The sequence below is a fragment of the Zalophus californianus genome, chromosome 3 (assembly GCF_009762305.2).
Source record: "Zalophus californianus isolate mZalCal1 chromosome 3, mZalCal1.pri.v2, whole genome shotgun sequence".
NCBI classification, from domain to species: domain Eukaryota; kingdom Metazoa; phylum Chordata; class Mammalia; order Carnivora; family Otariidae; genus Zalophus; species Zalophus californianus.
Genome location: NC_045597.1, coordinates 173,248,214 through 173,275,124, shown reverse-complemented (window position 1 = coordinate 173,275,124; position 26,911 = coordinate 173,248,214). Strand labels below are relative to the sequence as shown.

Sequence of the window (26,911 nt, the reverse complement as noted above, 5' to 3'; positions counted from 1 at the left end):
AATATTGTCTTTTAATTATTGTAAAAATCTTGAGAGATTCATTATTCTGGTTTCCATTCTACACATGAGAAACTCAAAACTCGTAGGCAAATTGAGCTTACTGATCAAACCCATGGGCCTTTGGTCTGGGTGTTCAATTCAAGTCCCATTTCAACCTTTGGGATCTTGAGAAGTCACTTGACTTCTCTGAGCCTCGGTTTCTTCATCTGTAAAATGAAGATAATCAAAATACCTATCTCATAGCATTTTGCAGAGAGTTAAATAAGATAACACATCTAATAAGATGGCAGGTATTAAGTTAATCTGTTATATCAAAGAAGAGCAAACCTATAGTCTACTGATATATATAGTAAGTGCTCAATAAAAGATTTTGATTAGATGGCTTGTCCAAGATTAAAAAGCTAGTAAGTGAAAAAGCTTGTGAATAGCACCCAGGCCTTTTGATGTATTTGTTATACATATCTGTTGCTATTAGGGAAAAAAAAATAAGGCACAAGGATAGAGTGGTGAAAATATTAGTTGCTTACTAGCCAAAGGACAACACTTGTTTATTGCAATCCATGCATTAAGAAGTACTCATCTGATGTTTGAAGAGAAAAAGAAAACCATGATTCTCACCTTAGTTCTGCCAATCTAAATTATCCTAAGATTTGGGAAGGGATGTAAATTGCTCTTTGGTTTCTATGCTTATGTACTAAATCATATATGTGAAATTTTGCCAAGAGATACACTGGATAAAAATCCTCTTAATGCTAAATTAGTCCTATAATCTTCAGCAACAACCACCGTTAATGGAACTTGTTTCTCTTTGTGAGTCTGCACTTTAAAACTGAAGGCAATAAAGATGTTACATCAACTGTTTATAGTTGAGAAGCCAAGTACTTTTTAATAGAACCAACGTTTGAAAGAATTCTACTCCCTCCAGTAGGCCCCAGACAGCAATCACACAGGAAAGGGAAATTGAGGAGAAAATGTTTTCTGAGAGTAGAAATATTCAGAGGCTTTCTGGCCAGCACATTCATTTGTAAAAGATAGCCCTTGTTTTACTCTCATATCCTTGCTAATATTTGTCTTGATTTCCTTGCATAAGGGGGTTCCTAATAGTTTTAGAGTATCAATAATCCCTGTTTTCATTTTGAGATGTTCTTGTCCCATTCTTTGGAGAAGGCACATGGATATCACAAAACCATAAGCAAGAAAAGATTATACAGTTTATAAGAAACCTAGTTGGGCAAGAGTAAGGCTTAGAAAAAAAAGAAAAGAACAACTTGAGCTATAGCTAAAAAGAATCCAGTCAATCCAGAGCAGGTATTCATTCACTTTAGTTATTCCTATCATATCTCTGGGCCCTTGTTTATACAGTAGAGGTCTGAAGTACCAAAACCTTCTTTGAATGTGTTCCAACCAAGATTTGATTTATTTTTTTCTTTTTAAATTTGTTCCAACTCTTCCAGCTCTTTCAGTGTGCATGGACCTTAGCAGATGCTCAGTAAGTATTTACTAGATGGATGGGTATAGGAGTGCTTTATGGAATGACTAAATCAATGCATCATGGAGGTTTCCCCCAAAATACCAACTCCCTATTTGCTACTAAAACTCATTTGAGGAGCCACTGTGTTACATCACCAACATCATTCAGCATTACTAATAACCAATGCATGATCATAACTAGGAATTAACAAACTTTTGTCCAAGAATAGTTTTCTCCATTCTCATTTCCCTTTCTTAAATTTCACCTCCTCCCATTTATTAAAATCCTAGTTTGCACTGATGACAAATAACCCCAAACTAAGCCTCTGACAGCTCTGTTTCCAAATCTCCCAGTCAACTCATGATAAATGTATCTAATCCAGATCAGCTCAAACTATTGAAATCTAATGGCTTTTCATTATGGTGGAGTAACCCAATTGAAATACCTAAAGAAAAATAATTAAGGAAATGTGGGTTTGTTAGAAGTGTTCAATAAATCTATTACTAACTCTCTTTTCTTCCCTTTCTTCCAAACTGGCCATTTCATAATGCAGGAAATGGATCCCCCATCCTCCGAGTCATCCATAGCAAGAAAATGGTACCATCCTTTCCCTTCACTTTCATTTCCTTAAGTTACCAAGTCCAGTCATTTCTTCCTTCCTAATGAAACTCATCTGTCTCCATCTCCACTGCCACTGCCTTAGTTTAGGTCTTCCCCCTGTCTCTTTGCTAGGACTACAGCACCTTTTTATCTGGTTTCTGCACCCCTGATCTAGCTCCCTTTGGTCTATCATTTATACTGATGCCCATTCTTTTTCTTTTTCTTTTTTTAATATATATATTTTTTAATTTTTAAGTAATTTCTATGCCCAAAGTGGTGAACTTACAACCCTGAGACCCAAAGTTGCATGAGCCAGCCAGGAACCCCTGATGCCAGTTATTTTTCTAAACACGTATTTCCATGCCAGTTTCATGCTTAATATCATTCTGACTCAACATTGCTTTTGGGATAAAATCCAGACTCTACCACATGGCACCTAAAACCTTTTATGTTCACGCCTAACTCTCCTGCACCCTCTCTGGCCATAATCCCCTCCCTATCAGTCACAGCCATGTACTTCACACCCCAGCCACTTTCAACAGACTACAGGAATTGCTGCCGTTATGTTATAAGTGGGGTCCAGAACATCCAATCATGTAAAATGCCTGAGCCTGTTTTGCAAGGATAAGGAAATGACTTGGTGAGCCAGTTGCTCTATATCTGAATTCAAGTTATTGCATTATCATGGAGTTTTATTATACTTCAGCCTTCTCAAGGGCTTTCTTACATTTATGCCTTTGCATATATTATTTGCTCCTTCCCTGTCATTCTCTCTGTGAACTCCAACTTGTCTTTCAAAACTCGTGGCAGGTACGGCCTTCTCCACCCCCACCTGCCCACTTTACCTTCTGCCACAAATTATATTAGCAGTCCAAATTTCATACTTTAGTACCAAATGCAGTGCATGACCCTATCACCATAGCAAGTATCATGCCAATGATAATTATTTAGATACATGCTTGTCTCTTTTCCTTTATCTTCCCGAACCCCTCATCACACACACACACACACACACACACACACACACACACACACACACACACACACACACCATGCATGTGCACACACCATTTAGGGTAAGAATTTTATTTTTCATATCCATATTTGCTCTAAATACGCAGCCCAGTGGCAAGCACAAAGAACAAATTCATAATCGAAATGGAAGCCAAATATCTGCATTTGTAGTAAACCATTTGAATTAATATTTGCTGCTTCATGCTTTCTAATCTGTTAGGAATATCCTAAACTGGGGCACCTGGATGGCTCAGTCAGTTGAGTGTCTGGCTCTCGGTTTCGGCTCAGGTCATGATCTCGGAGTTGTAGGATCAAACCCCGAGTAGAGCTCTGCATTCAGTGGGAAGTCGGCTTCCCTTCTCCCTTCCCCTCTACCTCTCCCACTGCTTTGAGCTCTCTCTCTCTTTAAATAAATAAATAAATCTAAAAAAAAAAAAGATTCTCTCTCCCTCTCTCTCTCTGCACCTTGGCCCTCTCCACTCCCTCCCTTAAAAAAAAAATATCCTAAGCCAATTTGGCCATTCATGATCTCATTAGGTTCTTCTTCATAGACAATATTAATAATTGTCTGATAACTTGAGATAAATAAGCCTATGGCTTTCCTCCCTCACAATCTTTTTGGCAACATTTACAATGACAAGTCTTGCAGTTTGCCATCCATAAAAACATTTATTGGCAAGCATGCACAAAACAGGTCACATGAACCTGTTCATGAAGTTCCATTGAGTCCCAGTTCCTTGTCCTTGCAGGCACTCTACAAAGGCCTTGCTGGAAAGGTGCATTGGAGACACGTGCAACCATATGTCTAGCAACAATGGGCTTAGCCTAGGATCACCTAGTTACTGCTGGAGTACAGGGTTGAATGGACTCCTAGACTACACATAAACTCCAGAGGGTATTAGGATCCTGGGTTTGCTGATCTTCGCACCTTGTTCATGCAAAGGTGGAGGTACATTTATAATATTTTCTAGCCAAGCCACATTAACATTAACTTCAACACCATTCATTTCACCAAATGAAAACTTACTTCTAACACCTCTTACACTTCCTAACACATTCCAGGGCTGCCTGAAATGAAGGCAGGAGAAGCATTGCCTTTGCAGAATGTCATCCTACCTCAGGTCCTCTTAGAGTTTCTCATTTAGATTTAATTCTTCCTGGACTGTGTATCCCTGATTTGGGAACTCCAAAAATTAACTAACAGTCTCTGGATTTTAGGTTAGCATTAACTTCAAAATTAATGGATAGTTGCTAGGTTAAAATTAAGAAACACACTTAACCCACTGAATCCTAATGTTATTTTAAACTGAAGTATCAACTCTGTAATATCAATTAACTCTTGGATCTTATGGACAATCACACTGATTTTTGCCAGCCCCCTCCTAAAGATGGCACAGAGTAAATGGCGCTGACAGCAGTGAATTTTGGCCAGAAGGACTGGTTAACTGAGCAAATACTTTCCTGGCACAGCCTAAAACATTTCCCGTCCCTTACTCCCTTCTATGTTCACCTTCAGTTGTGATTGCTCTCTCATTGTCCTGTCTTCAACCCAGGGGTTCAGACCTCTTCTACCACCATTTTTACTTTTTATGTTTTACATTAAAATTATATAATGGTCTTTTCACTCATATTTGAGGTCTGTCAATTACATAGTATTGTTTGATCCTTCAAGTGCTTATATGTTTAATCTCCTTGTAGAAGCCTATTGATGCTTTGTCAAACATTACTGCCCTTCCTCCTGCCTTCTACTTTCCCTTCCCTGTGGCAATAACTCTATGTAGCACTTTTACTTGCACATAGAAAGTGCTAGAATGTCTATAGAATGGATGAGTGACATTCCAAGTTATGGAAGGGAGAAACTTATCCTTGTATACATAATGCTAACATTAAAGAGATGGAATTTCTGCATACAGAAGCAAATTAATTTAGGCTAGTTCTTGTTGAAGTAAATCCCATTATAAAAATATTTATGCATGAGGAATTAATATTTATTGTGCCCAGGACTCAGGTGAATCTTTTACATATAACATCTCATTTGATCTTTACAATAGCACTTGGAGATAGATGCTACTATCTCCTTTGTGTCCTGAAGAAAAGAGGAAGTGAAATCAATTGTCTCAAGTCATATAGTGGTGAAGCTAAAGCCAGGCTCTGAAGTCCAGGCCTGGGCTAACACTATACAAATTCCCTTTATAACCTATTGCCAAAAATATTTTGAAATCTTCATCTGGTTCACTTAATTTCAATTAATACAACAGCGAAAGTCTAGTACATCTAAAGTACAGGGAGCTCATTGTAATTGAGATTTAGGTGCTATAACATTAGCTTCTTGCATAAGCACCAGACACTGTATCATAGACTCATTGGTTCATTGGTTCATTCAATAATATTTTTTTGAGCTCCCACTCCAACCATATTTTGACAGATCTATATATGGCATAATATGCATTATAAACCCTTGCCAGCAAGTCAAATTGACCTTCATGGAGAGTTGTAACTAATAGGTTCCTGAGTTCAAATGAGCACATTGATCTCTATGCAGTTGGGATAAAAGTTATGAGAAGCTTCTGGCCAAACTCCCTCTTTGGAGGGGTAAGGATTTTAATTCAGCCTTGGTCACTGCATCTTTCAGGTTTAATCTTACAGCCATTTTAGGTCTGTAGAAGACTATCATTGATCTTAGCATTTGTATTTCCTTCTCCAATTTTAAATCTTAGGTTTTAAAGAACTACAGAAAGATAAAAGCAAACATTTTGTTTGAGTAATGAGACAATCAACTATTGTTACTCAGATTGACATTTAATAAGTAAAAGGTCATACGCTTTTTTTGCTCCTTGAAATAATGTTGTCTGTAAGCGTAAGTTGTGATTCACATGTAAATTATATATTGATATGTTTGGTGCAGATTGAAAATATTCTTTATAAGACAAAAGGTGGAAAGAGCACACTCCATAATGATAATGTTAATATGAAAATATTTCCATTTTGAAATAAGGGGAGAAGATGCACAGCAGTTAAAGCTAAGTCATTCAGCATGGCATACCACATACCTTTGTCATTGGATTGAATACCCATTATTATTTTTTTAAGATTTTATTTATTTATTTATTTATTTATTTATTTATTTATTTATTTATTTTAGGGAGCGGGAGATCATGCATGGCGGGGGGGGAGGAGCAGAGGGGGAGGGACAAGCAGACTTCGTGTGGAATGTGGAGCCCGACCCAGGCCCAATCCCATGACCCCAAGATCACAACCCAAGCCAAAATCAAGAGTCGGAAGCCCAACTGACTGAGCCAGCCAGGTGCCCCTGAATACCAATTATAAGCTACTTGACATGCCACCTGAGCTACTATGCCTCAGCCCATCCACCTGAACTAAGGGTTTCGACTTCATTGTCCCCAAGAGAGCACCATGATGGTAGTATATAGGACTTCTAGTTAGAATTAATATAGAAAAACAATGAAAAGCAGTATTATGCTGATCCAAAAGACAACTGAATGTGGTTACTTTTTTCCCTTCTTCTTGCAAATTCTTTCTGGGTTTTCAGTGTAAAGGGACTTTGCCAGATAATCTCTTAAAATGACCAAAGTCGATTGGTGTTTTTAGGTCACAGGATATTCCCAGCCTTTCTCTTTGGTTCCTGTGTTGCCTCCATCCCTCTCTGATACTTTCGTCCTGAATGCTGATGTCTAGATCTCTCATTCTGATGTCTTACTCAGGGACAGCTTCATGCTCAGGACGATTTCCAGCCTTTTTCCTCAATCAGACTTTTACATTCCACTATTCATTTCCCCAGACACTTGTTCTCTCCTAGGTGAATCTACATGTTAATGACTAATAAACACTAATCCCTATGGATAAATCAGATATCCGTTGCCTTACGTATTTCAGGTAACATAATCTATTAATCTGGTTTAAAAGCATAAATATCCAGGGGTGCCTGGCTGGCTCATTCAGTGGAGTGTGTGACTCTTGATCTTGAGGTTGTGAGTTTGAGCCCTACGTTGGGTGTAGAGATTATTTAAAAATAAAATCTTTTTAAAAATATAAATAAATAAATAAATAAATAAATAAATAAAAGCACACATATCCAGGGAGCCATTATTATATGGAAATACCTACATATTGCCAAATTAGGGAAGAATATTTAGAGGTGGGGGTGGGGTGGGGAGGAGGGCTCCTGGACCTCCCAGCTTTCAGATCACACAATATAAACAGATTGATATGGAGGAAAGAGTATGGGATTTGAAACCACAACTCCTAGTTTAAAGTTCCAATTTTGTTTACCTACAAATGCCACTGAGCTTTTATTACCTAATCCATAAAAGAGGAAATGATGCTTATGTCCCATGGTTATGTGAATGAGGCTCAAATATGATGTTATTTGCGAAAGTCCTTTTAAAGCTGAAAAGCATTAAAACACACTAGAGTTACATATAGTTATATATGTTATTATTATAGTAATTGAAAAAGACACTTGCTTAAGCCAACTGTTCAAGATCAAGCAAGTTATATGTATTCCAAGAGCTACAAGAGGACTGGCAGTTAGCAAGGGGCTTGTTTTGGAATGGTGGGTCATAGGCTCAGGTGTTTATGCATCAGCCTCTTCATTGACTCTTCATTGGGCATTGATCCTTCTTGCCCCTAAACTTAGCCTGAAGACCATCAGCCTGGAAGCACTGAGGTGAAAGAAGGCAAGTGCTTGAATAAGGAGATTGACTGCCCCAGGCCTATACTCCTGTGAATTCTGTAGCACAATTATAAAAGTCTTATTGCAAAATATAAACAAAATGATTCATTTTAGTGGGTGGGAGAGACATCCTGTTGTTGGAAGTGAGTCAAGCATGGGGGCTGGGAGGAGTCATACCCAGTGCTGATTTGGACTTTATTCTGAAGGTGGAAAGGCTGCTCAGAAAAGAGGGCATTAACACGTTATGGTGGCATTCCACGTCTCTATCTGGGCACTCACATCCTCTCATCTGAGGTCTACATAACTGTGTAACACTCTCAGTGAGGACAGTTCCAATAGCCTAGAAACAAAAAATATCTAGCGCCTTTTTAAGATTGGTTTTGTGTTAGAAATGGCAAGATCCTCTATTTCATAGTGGAACAGAACTCCATTCTGAATCTCTTCTTCCTGAACACTCCTTTTTTCCCTGTCTGAATTTCCCCTCTTGTATTCTCTTGGGGTCTCCTAAAGACGTGTAGTGTGTGTGTGTGTGTGTGTGTGTGTGTGTGTGTGTGTGTGTGTGTGTGTGTGTGTGTGTGTGTAAGTACACAGATACATATAAAACATATACTATACAATAACAAACATATATAATACACTTAAATGTACAATGTTAAATATTATCTGTGATGCATTATAAAGTAAGTAGTGTGTATCAGAGTATCCCAGGGTTTAAAAGTAATTCACCATTATTTAGGGGGAAACTAAATGTAAATCCCCTCATTTTTGCTTGTTTGTTTTGTCAAGAAGTGAACGTAGCTAGACTAAAGAAAGCCAATCAAGATTAATTTTAACTGGAGCTTTTGAATACAAATATGTACAACATCAGATTTGACAGGGTAATTGGTATCTTCTTTTTCTTGGCCAGAAATTGGCACCATAAAACCAAATTAATGATAAACCAAACGATTCTCAACTTTAATCAACTAATTCTTAATTCTCCACCAATTAATGGGGGAACATCGTAGCATTAGTCAAGAAAAGATTGAAAATAATATAGTTCTGAAGGGAAAGGAAGGAGAGGCTTAACTTACACCTCCTTTGAAGAGTTACCTTGTGATTCTATTAATGTTGGTATGAAATCCCAGTTACTGCAGTAAGCAGGAAAATGTAGCATTGAATGGAATATGGCACTTAAGATACAATCTTGAATTCTCAACAGAGAATCCCACTGGGCATGGGAAAGAATGGTTGTTACTTAATGGCCACTGACTGGGCTGCCTCTGGTGTATCGGATAATTCACTCCTGCCCTGTCTTTCTTTTCTAATCCATAAGATGTAAATAAGATGTAAATCTTTTCTCAGGGCGCCTGCGTGGCTCAGTCAAACATATGCCTTCCGCTCAGGTCATGATCCCAGGATCCTGGGATCAAGCCCATGTAGGGCTCCCTGTTCGTGGGAAGCCTGCTTCTCCCTCTCCTCCCCTTTCGTGCTCTCTCTTGCTATCTGTCTTTCTCAAATAAATAAAATCTTTGTTTTAAAAAGTAACTTTTCTCTTTTAAATCTCCTTGGGCAGTTGTTTCTTAGATTTTTAAGTATCTATTTTTAAAGCATTTTGAAACTTAATCAGAAATGTTTTCATTCTATGATAAATCATTGTAAATTTCTGACTCTTTTAGCTGCATCTTAAGGGGAAAATATCCACTTTATATTTTTTAAAGGATTTTGAGGAACTACACTAGAAGTTATTAATAAGAGACCTCATTTCCTTATCAACAAGCAAGAAAAATGATGTGGGACTGAAGATGCAAAACAGGCCTTCCAAATACAGACAGGTTACTCTGAATTATTATATGTAACAGAAAAGAAAATCACTTTGCAGAGTTGTTGTAAGAATTACAAATGATATATGTCACATAAAGGAATAATTATTAGGAATACAATAAATTATAGTCATCCATTTATCCATTTATCCTTTGGGGCATCCATCCCCAACTAGTATTTTGACATCAGTCCTATTGTTATGTCTAACTTTAATTTCTTTCCAACTGTCTATATTACACCTGATTTCATCACCTTTTTAAATATTGAAAGTTACTGGCCTGGGATTTAAAGTTTCTGTTAACTATTTTCTAAACATTTTATTAAGTAACACAGAATAAGAGCTGTTCAGTGTTGCCAAAAAGAATAATTAAAAAGATTTTGTCTGGTGCTTTGGGGGAAATTGGTGCATGTCTAGTAGCAATTAAGCAAAAGCTGGCAACTTATTTTGTTGACTTGAATGATACAAAACAAGAGGGACAGTGATCGGGAAAAGATAAGACTGAATTGGAAGAGATTAATGGAATTTGCCCTGACTCCACTGTTCCTCTGAGCATAGTAAGCAGTCAATGAAGTCACATCAATTTTGATATTTGCAAAATTGGAGATTGGCTTGAAGTTTCAGATATCTTCCATGTTTCATTTCTATTATTTACCAATATTCTCCAGTACTCGCTCTGGCGGTTTGATATTGAATAGCTAGTAAGACCCCCTCATTTATACTTTATTGTCTCAAAGCCAGGAAGAAAGTGTTGTGACTTCTAGGTTTCAATCCTTCAGCTTCATGTAGTTGCTCACGTTTTTCTAAAAAGAAACCCACCAGTGTCTACAAAAAGGTTTTCTTGTGTCTTACAGCACAGCTTTATACTTCTTTCACCATTTCTAGGTATTGAACTGGGAAGAGGGGATGGTGTGAGGAACGCAATTTCAGTATCTATTATCTCTGAGGATGAAGCACTTGGAGACTTTTTGTATCCTTCTGTTTTTCTCCACATCATTAGGCTGAGAGAGTAAAAGCATCTGCTTGCCTCAGATACAAAAGAGGCTGCTACAAAGTCCACTAAATATGCATAAAAAGAGACAAGAAGGAAAAAAATATAAGCTACTCACCTAGTTCATGTGCTGATTCATATCCCAGTTTATTTTAATTATTAGATGTATGGGAAGGATTTAATTCATTGTTAACCCAGAGAAGTCTAATCCTGGAAGGGCAGTTCCAAAATAGGAAAAGGGGGGTGGGGGGTTGCCTGGAGTGTCAATTACATATAATTCTCAGGTATTAATGACCCCAAAATAAAGATGGGGTGGCTGGGGTTTGTTTTACTAACATGTGAACTCCTGTGTTTTCTCCTGTCCCTCGTTAGTCTACGAGTGAAGAAAGTTATAGTTCTCTTGTCCACCAACAGCATTTCCACGTTATGTCCATAAAAGATGTTCAGTTGGCGTTGAATTGAATGAGTAATGATGCTGCATTGCTAATGTAGATACACATATTAGAATAATATCTACCCAAGAAACGATAGCAAAGGGCAAATTTGTCAGCAGAGCTGCATAAACTAAGACTTTTAAAATTAAGAGGAGATCTGAAGGCAACATTGCTCACAACTCAAAAGAATAACAAGAATTCTCTGATAGCATGCATGTGGTAAAGTCAGAGCAGTCTATTAGATCACGATTCTCTCAAACAGTTAGTCAAGAAGGACAGAGGCTAAACGCAACGCCCCCTGATCTTGTGTTACTCTCATCCATACAATGATGGAGACCACTGACCTGAGTTTGGCAATGAAAGCTGTAGGAGCCTGGGGGAATGAAATAGCACTGCCTCCCTTGGTTATCATTTTTAAAAATCTGAAGAAATTGCAGAATCAAACTGACCCACTAGAAAAGCTGTATCATTTACCATTAATTGTGAGAATATCTTTAAAGAGCTGCCAGCTGGCTAATGGCTAACCTGTTTTGTTTTGTTTTTTTAATGTGAGAAAAGAGATCCTGGGAATTCACATTAGGTGTGGGCAAATTTTTCCTTTAGCAGAAGAAAAAAAAAAAAACAAACAAACCTGCCCAGGCAGTTCATTTGATGTAGTTTTAATAAATTCAGTTATGTCTTTTTAACCTGCTGAAACTCCTTGAAATAATTAACTGAGTATTTGCAGTTAGATAAGCCAGTGGTTGGCACTTTGTGGCACTTGCCACAGGGCTCTGAATGAAGGGCCCTTTAAATAAGTTGGGGAACAAGTTTATAGCAGATAAAAGGTTAGATCCCGGATATATCCAAAAACCAGTTGAGATATGCAAATATGTAAAGTGAGAGCATGTCAGTCGGTTTGAACTGTGTGATGACTTTTAGAAGCCTAGAAACAATTTTAAAACGTATTTATTAATGATTCAGAAGCAATGCAAATAAATGGTACATTTTTGCCAACAACAAGTTTGGGGGATTACGAGAAAGTCTTGAAGGACTTAATTAAGCTCAGTAATGGGGTAAACACAATAGCAGATGATGCTCAATGGAGAGAGGATGGAGGTAATATATAATGAACAGTTTCGAGTTGTGCATTTAATGAGTTCTGAATTAGCCATGCCTCTCAGGAAGAGAGACTCCCAGCTAGTATCATAATAAACAGGGCAAGGGGGACAATGGATTAAAAAACATAGATTAATGAGTTACTCACAACATTTACAAAAAGTGGATGGAATTTATCAACCCAGAGAGCATTGTTATAAAGCTATTCTTGAACTGGCTTGTAGGTTAGTTTGAATTATAATGAACATTCTCTGATATCTCAGTAATTAAAACTTCCTAAATTTTAATGTAATTCCAGTATATAGACGGTTCCCAACTTATGTTCAACTTAAGATTTTTCACCTTTACTATGGTGTGAAAGCAATATGCATTCAGTAGAAACCATACTAGAATTTTAAATTTTGATCTTTTTCCTGGGCTAGCAATATGCCTTAGGATCATCTCTCATGATGCTGGGCACTGGCAGCCAGCTGAAGCTCCCAGTCAGCCATGCATCATGAGGGTAAAAACCAATGTACTTCACAACCATTCTGTATCCATACAACCATTCTGTTTGTCACTGTCAGCACAGTATTCAATCAATTACATGAGAGAGTCAGTACTTTATTATGAAATGGGCTTTGTGTTCAATGATTTTGCCCAACTATAGGGCAAAATGTGTTCTGAGCATGTTGAATGTAGGCTAGACTAGGCTATGATGTTCAGTAGGCTAGCTGTATTAAATGCATTTTTGATTATGGCGTTTTCTTTTTTTTTTAAGATTTTATTTATTTGAGAGAGAGAGAGCACAGAGGGAGAGTGAGAAGCTGACTCCCCGCTGAGCAGGGAGCCCAACATGGGGATCATGACCTGAGCAGAGGCAGACGCTTAACTGACGGAGCCACCTGGGCGCCCCAGCATTTTCAACTTATGATGGGCTTATCAGGATGTACTGCGATCATAAGTAGAGGAAGATCTGTATTATCTTTAAAAAGAAAAGTGTGTGCTATTTCAAACACATTGGCAATCATAAAAACAGCACAAACATTCATGTATGCACTACCTAACTTTATCAAACCGTAACATTTTTAGCCATATTCCTTTCAGAATCATTTGTTTAAAAGAAATGAAACATTAAGGTACCGTTGAAGCCCCTGTGTAAACCACTCAGATTAATTTCTCTCCTGCCTGTCTGCATCCCTCCCCCCCTTCCTGAAGGATATCATTATCATTTTATTTGGTGTATAGCATTCCCATGCTTGTTTTCTATTTTTTACTGTATATTTATATACCTGACTACATTACATGATATTACTTTGCAGGTTTTATAAAAAAATTCTGTGGTTTCTGGGTTTTATTTAACTTTATTGTTGTTGTTGTCAAATAAGTTGTGTTTATTTCTCCTTGAAGCTAGCGAGGAGTGCCCACCATGAGGAACCGTAGGGTGTCTCAGTAAGATGGTGCTAGAAGGAACCTTTTATAGGAGTTGGACTTTGGGTGACAACTGAGGAAGGTCCTAGGAAGCAGAGCTTTGTTCTGAAATGGGGGCCATGAGGAAAGGAACCAGGGATAATTCTATGATTCTTTGCTGAAGGGTGTCCTTGATAATTTCGTTGCTGTGTAATATATCAAGTGTTCTTTCTCTTCTTTCCCTTTTATTTTATATGTCTCCTAGTATAACTGTAAGTTTTTTTTCCAGCTTTATTGAAATATAGTTGACACATAGCATATTAGTTTCAGATGTACAGCATAATGATTTGATATGTGTATATATTGTGAAATGATCACCATAAGTTTAGTTAACATCCATTACTTCACAAGGTTACCAATACTGGATGTAACACCCAGTGCTCATCACATCACTTGCCCTCCTTATTGCCCATCACTGAGTTGAAAACTTTTAAGATCCACTCACTTAGCAACTTTCAAATATATAGTACAGTATTGTTAACCATAGTCACCATGATATATATTAAGTGCCCAGGACTTATTTGTCTTATAACTTAAGTTTGTACCCTTTGACCACAGGTTTTTAAACTTTATAGAAATGCCACCCCAACCTAGCATCTTTTTGCACCATGCTTTTTAGACTGAACACTATGTTATTGCTCAGCATGGCATTTTGTATGTTTATCTCCATTGATTTTTGCAGCTTAAGTGAATTCATTTTGACCACATATTCCATGCATGGATATATCACAATCTATCCGTGGTCTTTTGATGAGCACCTAGGTTATTTTTTCAATTATTTCCAATAGTATTGTGATGGATGTTTTAAATATGTCTCTTGGTGCATGTGTGCACATGTCTCTGGGGTATATACCTACAGCTATGTGTATTTTAGACTTTCTTCAGTGTGGTCAAATGCATTCCATGGTGACTTTGACTAATTTACTTTTTTCCCACCATGGGATGAGAATTCCCACTGTTGTATATCCTCACCAACACTTGGTATTGTCAGACTTTTTAAACTTTTGCCAATCTGATAGGCAAATGGAATCTTGAGGTTTCTATTTGTTTTTTTTTCAGAATTATTTCCTTTTTAGAAAAAAAAACACTTTTTTTCTTAGAAAAAAAACAGAAAATACTAATTGCCATGTTAGCATTTTTTTTTCTCTACAACTTAGGAAAATGCCCCGTGGGAATTTTTCTCTGCTTTCTTTCTTTTTTCCTAATGATGAAAAGTGATTTGATGAAAAGCGATTTTACATAGAAGGAGAGAGAAGGCCTGTAATATGTTGTGGTCACACAGCAAGCCATAGGTCACTTAAATTGTCTCTTTATGATTGGCAGAGGTCTTGGTAAGAGAATCTTTGGTTTAGGAGAAAGGGCTGACAAGATGAGGTTGCTACCTGTCAGCAGTGCTGCTTGAAAGAAAAGGTTGTGACATATATTTTCCACTGGCAGGTTGTCATACGTATCATTTGCAAATAGACAGAATATGAATATCAAAGACATAAATATTACACAAACTGTTGAGAAGTGATAGGATCTGAAACCAGACCCTTTTCTTCCCAAGTGAATTAGACCATCTGTTGAATTAGAGACATTACTAAGCTTCTGTGTTTATGGGACTTTGTTTTTTTCTGCACAATGATCCTGGGAATGTACTTCACTGGCTTTTATTTTTACACTATAACACATATAATTCTCTGTGATAACTGAGTCAGATTTCTGAATGAAAAAAATAGTTGTTAGTAACGTTCTTTTATAGGGGTAATTACTGAAATTCTTTTCTCCATATCATTACTCTTAATGGGTTACTGAGATCACATTTTAATTTCCAAACGTAATTTTCATCTTATGTTAAGTGCTTAATACTTCAGCATGGCTAATCTCCTCTTACAGGAGATTCTTCTACTTGTAATAGTTGTGATGGATGGGTAGTCCAGATTTATGTTTCCTGCATAAGTGAGGCAATGACTCAAGGTGAGGGTCATGGTTGCATAATAAATCATTTGCAAAGCTAGGGTTAGAAGGATGCTTTTTTAACTCTTGCTCCTGCCTAATGCTTCCCTCACTAGAGTAATTCCTAAAATTTCTGCCAATATGTAGTTCCTGGCAATGACTCATAACTTAGCCCAGACCCCAGAAAGGCAAATATTTGGGAAACAAGTTGAAGGGGACACCTTTCTGGCTAACTCCCAAGCAACTTCGGGACAAGACCCATTAGGGATGGGTCACTGGGATGGTGAGTCACTGTCATTGGTGCTCCTTTTCTGGGTGGAAACAGACACACTAAAACCCATTGAATTTCTTGGTGCCTAAAAGTCATGGTTTCTCTCAGTATAGGAAAAGCTGTACCTCCCCTAATATGTTTATTTAGTTCTATTTTATTTGAGGGGCAATCTAAATGATTGTTTCTGTAGTTCCTTAGGACACTCAGATTCAGATTTGCAGCCAACCTCCAACAGCATATAACTTTGGCACGAATTATTGTGCTGGCTTTATTCTTTCCTATGCTTGTTTGCTCTCATTCTGATTTCTTCATTACCTTATTTTTTCCCATTATAGACTGTGTACTTTTATAAGCTTCCCCAGATCCTTCTGGAATGAAATTTCCTTTCCCAAGCAATGTCTTAGACAAGTTTTGCTAAAGGACTCCCACAAATAGTCATGTACAGTTGTAATGGACTTTCACAAATAAACACTAAAGTGCTTGTTGAACTACTGTATTTAAGCCAAGTTAGTGAGGTGGCAGTTTACAAGTAAGTTCTAGTACATCAAGACTCAAAGCCAAGATATTTCCTTATGTTTAAAGTTCCCTACTGGGGGGAAAAATAAATAAATTTCTAGTTCCAGATTCCTTTTCAGTTGGGAATATGTGAGAATATGGGTAAAGGCACTGTTTTCCAAAGTGTGCCCCATGGAATATTCATTCCCAGAAATCTTAAATAAAAACAGGAAGAAAAAGGAAAAAAATTAATCTGTACTCACATTTGTGGAAATGTGGAATTAACTAAAGATATTCAGGTTTTTTACAGAAAAACTTCTCAGAATCTTTAATATGCAAATGTATTCTGGCTTTCCCAGAACAGGAGATGGAGTTAGTTTCCTAAACTCATTTGGCCCCAGAGCCTGGTTTATGAAAATGCTTAGGCTCCCCCACCCACCCCCTACTCCCCCAACCGCAACATCCCATTGAAGACCATCACTGTGGTGGGAAAAGAATCAGTTCTTCCATTCATTCCCCCCTCCACCCCCCCACCTTCCCCATCCCTGTTCAGGTTTTGAGTTAACTCCCTGGATGGCTGAGTGCTACCACTGTGGGTAATAATTAGTGCAGCACATCTCTGACAAATCCCAAGGGATGCGGCCACATGGGAGGAAGTACCTCCACCCTTTACTTGGTGCTAACAGGTGTCGCTGGATCTGTGGAAGGGGGCAGTGTCTCAGGGGAGTCTGGGGCTGACGGGGTGCAGCACAGTGGCTCTCAACCCACTGGCACCAGGTCTTCTTGATGTGAGCAATCAAGCCAGCCGTACACCAATGTGGATCCAGCTTCAGATCAGCCCTGCCCAAAGGCTATGGGGATCTTTCCTGGGTAGCCATATCTAAGAAGAATTAGGAGACTAAGTTTTATAGGAGGAATGTTCTACAATGGAACAAGGATCTAGGGTTCATTTTTCTTTTAACGTTAGATTTGGAAGGAAATAAAATAGTTGCCAAGATTCTGTTTACAAATGGCCATGGCAAGGAAGATTTTTAAAAATGCAATTGTGAATCTTTGCTACTGAAAGACAAGCTTCAGTTGGTTACTGTTAGTCCTGTCTAAAAGACAAATGGACCCCACTCACCCGAGAAGGGCCATAGAACTCAAGATTCCTTGCCAAATGCAAATATTTTTAATAGTATTAGTGAGTATTTTTAAACTTCAGATTCATTCCAAGTGGGAGTTTATTATCTGGCATGTATGTATTACAATTATGTCTCCTAGCCTTGAATCAAATAATTTTGTTTACAATTTAAATAAACCAAGCCATGATCTTTGGAACCCCTCACCCAACAGGGTCTCCTTAACCTTCAGAAAGAAAGGAGGCACATCTCTTCTGGAAACTAAGAAAGATGAGTTATGGAGCCCTTTGGGCTGACCATCAGTTTGAGTGTGTACTTTAGGATCAAAGAGCTGACATCCAAAGAGATAGCAAGGTCCCGAGTCTAAACTGCCTCATCCCTTCATCTTTAAAAAATAATAATAATAATAAGCCAAAGGCAAGAATCTTTTCACACCTCCTATAGCACCTGCAATTTTGTAGCCAGAGTCCCCAAATTATCTTCCCCAGGATACTTTTTGTACATTTCAAAACCTGATGGTTGTGGTACTGGGAGACAACTCTGAGGAAATGTGGGAAAGATCCCATCATGTGGGACACCATCTCAAATGACCCAAGGTTTGTTCTTGGTCTCTGCGGCATAGAAAGATGCCAGCCTTTTGAGTATAGGACCTTCTTACTCACTGCTTTAAGGATTAAGCATCTTGCCGCAGCTCTCACTGCCAGAAACAGTCTACATTTTTGCCAAAGGATTTGAACTTGGAAAAGCACCTGTATGATGGAGCAAGACTTGCCTGGGGAGAATTAGGAAGAATGTATCATGGTGCCACACCCACTGAGTGTGCAGTAATTGAAGCACTGTATGAGGTGATATAGGTACATATTATGAATTACTAGGGAGAGAAACACATCATGCAATACTCCTAACCATTCCTTAGTTCAAGGCACAGAGATGGGAGACCAGGTGGAGCAGCACAGCTCTGCTTACTGTGGTAAATTACACACATGATGCAACAGCAGTCTGATGAGCAGTGGGAACTCCGGATTCCACACGGCCTTCCCTCTCCAGTCTTCACAGTGCCTTACCCAAGTTATCTGATTAATCTTCCCTGTGCCCTGTGAGGTGGCAAGGCCCATTATCCTCCATTAGGTAGATGTGGAAATAGAGACATGGGTAGGTTAATTTGCCCCTGGTGATTTAATGAATCAGCATCAAAACCAGAAGTGGTACCTGTTTTTCAAATTCTGAGTCTTCTCACTCCAAGATATTCTAAAACTTAGCTGAACAGAATGTTGTTTCATTATTGTCGTATATCATGTAGTTCTGGATCCATTTCTGGCACTTAACTTTTCATGTGACCTTAAGCAAATTGCTTGATCTCTCTGAGGTTATCTGCAAAATGGGTATCATGCTTGCCCTGCCTATCCTATAGGACTGTCATGGGGCTTGTATGAAATGAGCATTGTTTAATTCCTCCAAAAAAACAGGAAGTTTTTTGTCTTACCAATGTTTTGCTATTTATTTTCAAACATATGCTATTTATATACATAATATTTCTGACAATTTAGGAAAACAAATGACTTCTATATGCATTTTATATAATGAAAGTGTGATGAGCTTTGAAAATAGGTGGTCTTTCTCTGTCTCTCTCTCTCACACACACACACAAACACATAACCTAGAGATACATTTTTAAAATGTTTAAATGAAATATTTCTTATTTAAAAGAAAACAGAAAGATGACCCTTACTTAGTACCTTACTCAGGGCCAGACACACGGTGTCTGTTCGGTAAATAGTCACTGAATAGATGATGGATGGATTCTCTCTGGATAATAATTTCGGTGGTCGATATTATAGATGTCAATGTGTACTCACTAGATTTTCAAGGAAACTGAGACCTAAATAGCCTATAATAAGTATTACTGGTTTTTATCAGTATTGATTTATCCATTCTTATAAGACACATAAATATAATACAATAGTATCCATTGTACTTACTATCAATTGAACTTACTGTATCCATTGTTATCTATTGAACTTACAGTAATATGGGATAAAATTTGAAATTTTGCCCTATAAATAGTAAAGATAAAGATGGATATTATGTTAAAGTCCTAAGTCATGCAGGCTTCCCGTGACCTTCAGGGGTTCATTCCTTCATTCATTCATATAGTTAATAATTGCTTGCACTGTGTCAAGCATTGTGCTAAGAACTATGTAAGGATTTTTCTTTCTTTCAAGTAGCTTATTCTTTATCTAGTCTCTCAAAAAATGCAATTTTATTGAGCTAATGACTTTACCTGAAGATTCAAGGTCATATCAATATTAAACCCTAGACTGAAGTCTCTCTGGGCCACAAAGATTAAAAAAAAAAAAAAAAAAAAAAGCCCTCATTCAGAGGGAGTAGAATCAGGAAGAGCTAGCGTGTTTGAGTTTACCTGATGATGAGTGGGGGAACAGGACACCTCCCCTCAGTGATCAGGTCTCTCCTCCAAATGGAAAGGACCTGTGAAGAACAAGGACAGTCTTCTGGGTTCCTGATATAACGCCACAAAATAATTTAAAAGACTAGGTTTATGTCATTTATATTTTTAATTATGTCTTTAAAGATGTTATTGAGAATGAAATTTGCTGAAAAACTGCAAGAAGAATAAAAATACTTTAATACATTATTACAAATATCCTTCTGAGATTCATTTCCTTTCTCATATTTTCATTATTTTTATCTGGTTATTTGTTTATAGGTGATGTTTCTAGATATGCTTGTCTCATTTTGTACTCTTGTCATGATGAGAAATTCTTGTGGTGTTTCATGAGGAGACTTACCATTTAATTGATCAGAAAGCCTGATAATGTATTCTACTAATGTGACCCTTTATCTAAAAAGTTAAGAAAACTATAATACCCCAAATGAATAACATCATATTTTAAAAAGTCAGAATTTCCTTCCAAGATACATCTTTCATTTCTTTACTGGGGTAAAGACCAAATTCCTTTCACCTGGAAACACAAAATATCATCTAGGTTGGGTTCTGACCAGCTTTGAGAAAAACACAAAGAAACACAGTGGAAGTTCTCCAATATCTACCATTATTACAATATCTACAAATGTCACCAAGGTAGCCTACAGAATACTCCCTAAGCCTAATGATGTCAAATGGAAGCAGCTTCATTATTGAAAAGACTGTGACATTTCTTTCTTTAATAATATAGTAAATAGAAAACAGCATTTCTGTGGATAGTGCCAATGAGCAATGTGCTCCTGAATTTATTATGCAAGGGGCAAAAATCCTGTGAAGGTGAAAAAGGAAAAGAAGTAAAGGAAAATATTGGGCGAAATGTGCATTCTTGGCTGTACCAGTGAGTAAAGAGATACGGGAGTTGGTGAAGGGAATAGCAGGAGAAAAGAAAAGAATTGGAAATTGAGTCAAAACAGGGGGTGGTCAGTGGAAAGGAAAGAACAAAAGATTGAGAAATAGAGGAAAGGGAATATTAAGGGATATTAAGTAAATTAGGTAAGATGGAGGAAGAGAGAAAAAAGTATGAGGAAGATGTGAAAATAAGTGAGCAAGGCAGGAGAGGGTGAGGGACAAATGTAAGAGGTCATCCCCCAAGGAGTCAGCAGACTAGAGCCTGTAGGCCAAATCCAGTTTGTTGCCTTTTTTTGTAAATCAAGTTTTATTGGAATACAGTCAGACCCGTTAATATCCACGCTATCTCTGGCTGCTTCTATACTACATTGACAGACTTCAGTTATTGTGATGGGGACAGTTGAGTCTCACAGCTAAAAAATATTCACTATCTGACTCTCCTGCAAAAGTTTGTAATCTAATCCTGCTGTTGGCAAACTTTAGTGTGCATCAGAATTATCTAGAGGGCATGTTAAAATAAAGATTGCTGGGGCACCTGGGTGGCTCAGTTGGTGAAGCATCTGGCTTTGGCTCAGGTCATGATCCCAGGGTTCTGGGATCAACCCCCATGTCGGGCTCTCTGCTCAGCAGGAGCCTGCTTCTCCCTCTCCCTGCCAATTCCCCTGCTTGTACTCTCTCTCTCTGTGTCAAATAAATAAATAAAATCTTTTAAAAAAATAAAGACTGCTGAACCCCATCCCCAGAGTTTCTGATTAAATAGATCTGGGGTGGGATCTCAAATTTTTATTTCTAGTAGGTTCTCAGGTGGTGCTGACACTGTTGGTCCAGGACCTGTGCTTTGAGAACCACTGCTCAAATCTTTACATTATGTCACACAAATACTGTTCTGAGTAAGGAATTTTGTGAAGAAAGGAAAAAGAAAACCAAACTTGATCCTCTTTTTTAGGTAAACATAGATGTATAGGTTGATATCACAATTCTTTACAGAGTATATTTTTTTAGATTTTTTTTTTTATTTATTTACTCATGAGAGACAGAGAGAGAGAGAGAGAGAGAGAGAGAGAGAAGCAGAGGGAGAAGCAGGCTCCCAAAGAGCAGGGAGCCTGATGTGGGACTCGATCCCAGGACCCCGGGATCATGACCTGAGCCGAAGGCAGACACTTAACCATCTGAGCCACTCAGGCGCCCAATGTTTTTTTTAAATTCTTAAACTGAATCTTTTTATAATGTTGGTTTCATTCTTAAAACAATTAGAATTGAATCTGATTTAGTTAAAAGCTTAGCTAATTGGTGGTTTATTCTTAAAAATGTATTATAGTTTGGTTTGATTCAACTTCCTGAAATGATGTTGGAATCTGTCAATGTTACTATTATATAGATATTATTGACTGTGTCCATTTTATGAGAATAACGTCTCCCCACCCATGGGTGGTTGCTCAGACCACTTCACGGCCTCTGCTTGGAGCCCCTGAGAAACTAAACCACAGGTGAATTGGGATCTTGCTTACTACTCACCCGCTTCACTCTCAGAATATACTAGAGTCTTCTGGCTCCAGTTTCCCCATGGAATTGCAAGTTCTTCAATACTATTTCTCCTGGAGATAGTCATGAATGTTGTCCTGAGTGTAAGACCTTTGGGAATCATGATACCAAGGAATCGATCTTGCCTTTACCCTCCATCCCAAGCCCCTGAGATCTGTTTTTTGTTTTTTGTTTTTTTTACTTACAAGTAGTGCTGTGGTTTGCATAGTTATGATCTTCCTCTACCTGTGTCCTTAAATCTGTGCTCTGGCTGTGAATGTGGGCAACCAATTTTTAGCTCTAACTTGGCATGCTCCGTGCTTGCTGCACGGAAGTCCTGTGAGGGATAGAGAAATGTTTCTCTTTTTCCTGCATCCTAGCGTTTACGGATATAAAGAGAAACATGATTTTGGAACCTGAAAGTGCCAGAGACACCTTCAGAATAGAATGAGTTCAACTTAGAATTAGCAGCTCTTTAAAACATGTCATGGTTTGATCCCACCATTGCTCTGAGTGGTTACTTCCTGGCACACACGTAACTGAGATAGGCAGAAGACGGGGGAAAAAATTCCATTTTTCCCCACAAGAAGACCACTAAATAAAGTTGAATTATATTTAATTCTGACTTGTTAGTTCTAGAGGATCTCCAGATTGTGTGAAAAGTTGCTATGTATGAGAAACTATATTATGGATATCAAAGAAGGATGTGCATAAATGTATGTCACATGCCTACCATACTATGGTGAATAAGTGGATGCTTAATAAATCAGTGATCGTTGTTGCAACAGACTTCCTTATCTTAATGAGTGTATGGTTCTTAGCTAAAAGGTGATGGTAAAATAAGTAATTCAGGCAGTCCATGCTGTGCATGGCACTGTGTTTACTATAACATGTACACACCCAAACCAATTCCTCATTTGCATGAACCCATTGTAACAGGTTAAATATCAGTTGTCAGAAAATCCATGTGAAGCATGAACTGTCTGTACTTTGAACATTGTAGGGACTTTTAAAAAGGTTTTAAAGCAACCCTGTGATGAATTTTCCTATAAAGTAGGCTTATCTATCAAAATCACAGTGAGGAATCTTGTGGGTTTAAGTGCTTCCAAATTCCTCTCTAATAATTTGAAAGTTATAATCAATGCCAGAGAAACTAAAATTGGATGTCATGTGCCACCTCTTTTCAAATATTCTTCCCATGATGTCTTTCCCCTTTTTTTTTCCTTCTCTTCCTGTTGGATATGGCTTCTCATGAGCTGTTGTTCTCAGCACTGCCTGGCTCAGCCATACCATTACCCTGATAAATGGAATGAGCAAAGGAGTCATCTGCTTCTGTTGCCCTACTATCAGCTTTCCATTCAAAGGACCCACTGCATGTGTTTGAAGTCAAATAGGAATAAGACCATTGGCAGACCCACACTCTGGGAGAGCAGCTGCAGTTGGGATCTATGTAGTAGGGTAGACCACCATCAGTGGTGAAATTTCACTGCAGAATTGTAAAGGTCTTGCTGTATGCAGTCCATTGTGGCAGAATTTTGATAGACAGGTGATGTGAAAAGTTAATGGGCAATTTGACTGCTACTCTCCAGTTCATTCAGGAAATTGCACTACAATGAAAACAGTGAAGGTCCACTTTCCAGTGAAGTTTTCACTGGGTTTAATGTTAGGAGAGATGACGGTCTTTCTGGTGTCAGATAGGGATGCAGCTTAGAAGGTAGTGGTGAATAGTTTGGTGGATTTAAGGTTTTTTCCAATTTCTTCTGAATTTCCAGAACTTTAATTCATACCAGTCTTGTTTCATGTATTAGTTTCCTATGGCTACTGCAGCAAATTACTACAGACTTAGTAGCATAAAAACACCACCAACTTATTGGAAGTGAGATTGGGAGATGGGTGAAATAGGTGAAGGGGATTAAGAGGTACGAACTTCCAGTTATAAAATATATAAGTCATGGGGATGTAAAGTACAGTATAGGGGAATATAGTCAGTAATATCATAACAACTTTGTAAGGTGACAGATGGTAACTAGATTTACTGTGATGATCATTTAATAATGTATATAAATGTCAAATCACTATATTGTATACCTGAATCTAATCTTATATGTCAACTACACTTCAATTAAAAAAAACCCACCAACTTATTATTTTATAGTTCTGGAGATAAGAAGTCTAAAATTTAGTCTTAGTGGGTTAAAAATTAAGGTGTCAGCAGGGCTACATTTCTTCTGGAGGCTCTGGGAGAATTTGTGTCCTTGCCTTTTCTAGCATCTAGAGGTGGCCTGCTTTCCTTGGCTTTTGGCTCCTTCCTCCATCTTCAAAGTCAACAGTACACCATCTTCCAACCTCTCTCTTTTTTTTCCTCTTTATTTCTGGCCAACTTTCTTATTGCCCCTTCCCTTTTATTTCCAATTTTCTGTATGTAGAGCTGTATTTAAGTTACTTAGATCAAATTTTATCTATTATTCGCTCTGCTAATATATTAATGCTTACTTAACCATGTTGCTCTTACTATTTCCTTTTTTTTTAACCTTTCCTCTTTCTTTTTATAATGAAAACAGACTTGTACTGACACCCTTTTTGACAGATTCATGAAGAATTTAAGGTTTTGCGTTTTAATTTTCAGTTTGGAATTACTCTTAGAGTTTCTAAACCTACCTTTTTTGAAAGTTCACTGTCTCCATATACTCCCCAAAAGAGGAACCTAGTGTTTTAATATTATACCTAATTGCAAAAAGGTTTATGCTTTACAGTTTGCCTATTTCTTGACACATATATGCCATCATCATATTTTATAAAGCAAATGTTAGAGTGAAGTTACAAAACCCTTTACTCTTGCAGTTCTTGTTTTCTGTGATCTTTATTGGGAGAATTTATTTATTCCATTATTATGGGTTTTTAAATAGGAAAAAATATTGTGTGTATAGGATAATTAATCCTATTTATGTTATGTTAAATTTTGAGGAGACCAAAAATACTTCCCGGTATCTGGAAGATTGGCTGCATTTATAATGACTTTGATAACAAAAGAAGACATGTACATTGTGGGAAAAAATAGTTACTATATAGTTAAACAAAAATAAAGTGAAATATACCTCCAAGGAAATCCCTCCAGATTTTTTGTTTGTTTTGTTTTGTTTTGAGAGAGAGAGATAGCGAGAGAGAACATGAGGAGGGAGGAGAGAGAGAAGCACGCTCCCCATTTAGCAGGGAGCCTGATGCACGGCTCGATCCCAGGACCCTGAGATCATGACCGGAGCTGAAGGCAGATACTTAACTGACTGAGCCACCCAGGTGCCCCTGTTCCAGGTTTTTAAATATACAGATACTATTTTTTTTAAAGATTATAACTATTCTGGTCATGCTGTTTTCTGATCTACTCATTTTAATTGGCAAGATATTATAAACATTTTCTATATTATTTGACAACATTTTTATTAGCTGCATTGTGTTTTATGATATGGATATACTGTGATTTATTTTTAAAATGCTCTAGCGGACATTCCTGCAGCTAATTCCAGGAAAAGAAATTTGTAGGGCAACAGGCATTTTTACATCTTTTGATACATTAGTGGACCCAGATAGTCATAATCCAGAAGGTAATTTCACAAAACAGAGTTACTACACGTCCTTCCCTTCCAAGGCAAATGCCATAGTGATGTAATTACTGTATTTTGTTTTTTAATTTCAGGTTACCTTGCACCTCGAAATCTTCCTAGTACTGGCTTCTTCCCATTCCTGCAAACCCTACTCTGTGACACAGACTCTAAATGCAAAGACACACCCTATGGTCCAAAAGATCTGCTTCGTAGGAAAGGAATTGATGATGCACTGTTTAAGGACAGGTAAGGGCACTTCCCAAATGTGTTCAGTTGTTTTGAGAGATCAGAATTTGTTTACTTATGAGATATTCAGGAAGCCCTCCTGGGTTAGATATAAGACTTTATTGTCTATGTCTGCAAATGTGGTGATCTAAATATGAATGAATAAGCTGGGTACACATGGAAATTACCATGTTTATGTGGGAGTAAGCATGATCTATTTTAGATGGATTACCCAAACTTTGCTTTTTAAGCTGGGTGGCCAAGGCATTCCTCCTTAACTTCCCTCAGAGATTCTCTATTCCACCTCAAATTGTCAGTGTCACTTTGTCCTAAGCTTGGATCACAAGCTTCAGATATAGGGCAATGTTAGGGGGCATTATCTCCTGGAAACATGACATATTTATATTACTCTATGTGGTACTTCCAGATGTAACAGAAACCAGGAGATGCAAATAAGGAAACTAAAGTTCTAGAAATTGGAGGTGCCTGGGTGGCTTAGTTGGTTAAGCATCCAACTTCTGCTTGGGTTGTGATCTCGGGATCCTGGGATCAAGCTCCGCATCTGGCTCCTCACTCAGCGGGGAGTCTGCTTGTCTCTCTCCTTCTCTCTCTGCCCCTCCCCCCACTCATGCTCTCTCTGTCTCTCTCTCTCTCTCTCTCTCAATTGAATAAATAAAATCTTTAAAAAAAAATGAATAAATAAAGTTCTAGAAATCAAAGTAAATTGAAAGTATACTTAATAAATAATCTTTAAATGAGGTTAATGTGTGTCCTATTTTATGGTGTGAGAGGCAGCTGAAGAATAAAGATAATCTAGACCATTTTCAACATGACTATA

General features: G+C 37.8%; 1 protein-coding gene across 1 annotated transcript in view; it reads left to right on the top strand.

The window, feature by feature from the left end:
* ABCA12 (ATP binding cassette subfamily A member 12) overlaps positions 1-26,911 on the top strand; it is a 167,792-nt gene that overhangs the window by 27,443 nt on the left and 113,438 nt on the right. Inside the window, exon 3 of the mRNA XM_027590137.2 lies at positions 25,941-26,094. Within this exon, the coding sequence (XP_027445938.2) occupies positions 25,941-26,094 (154 nt within the window). The remainder of the gene's footprint in view (positions 1-25,940; positions 26,095-26,911) is intronic.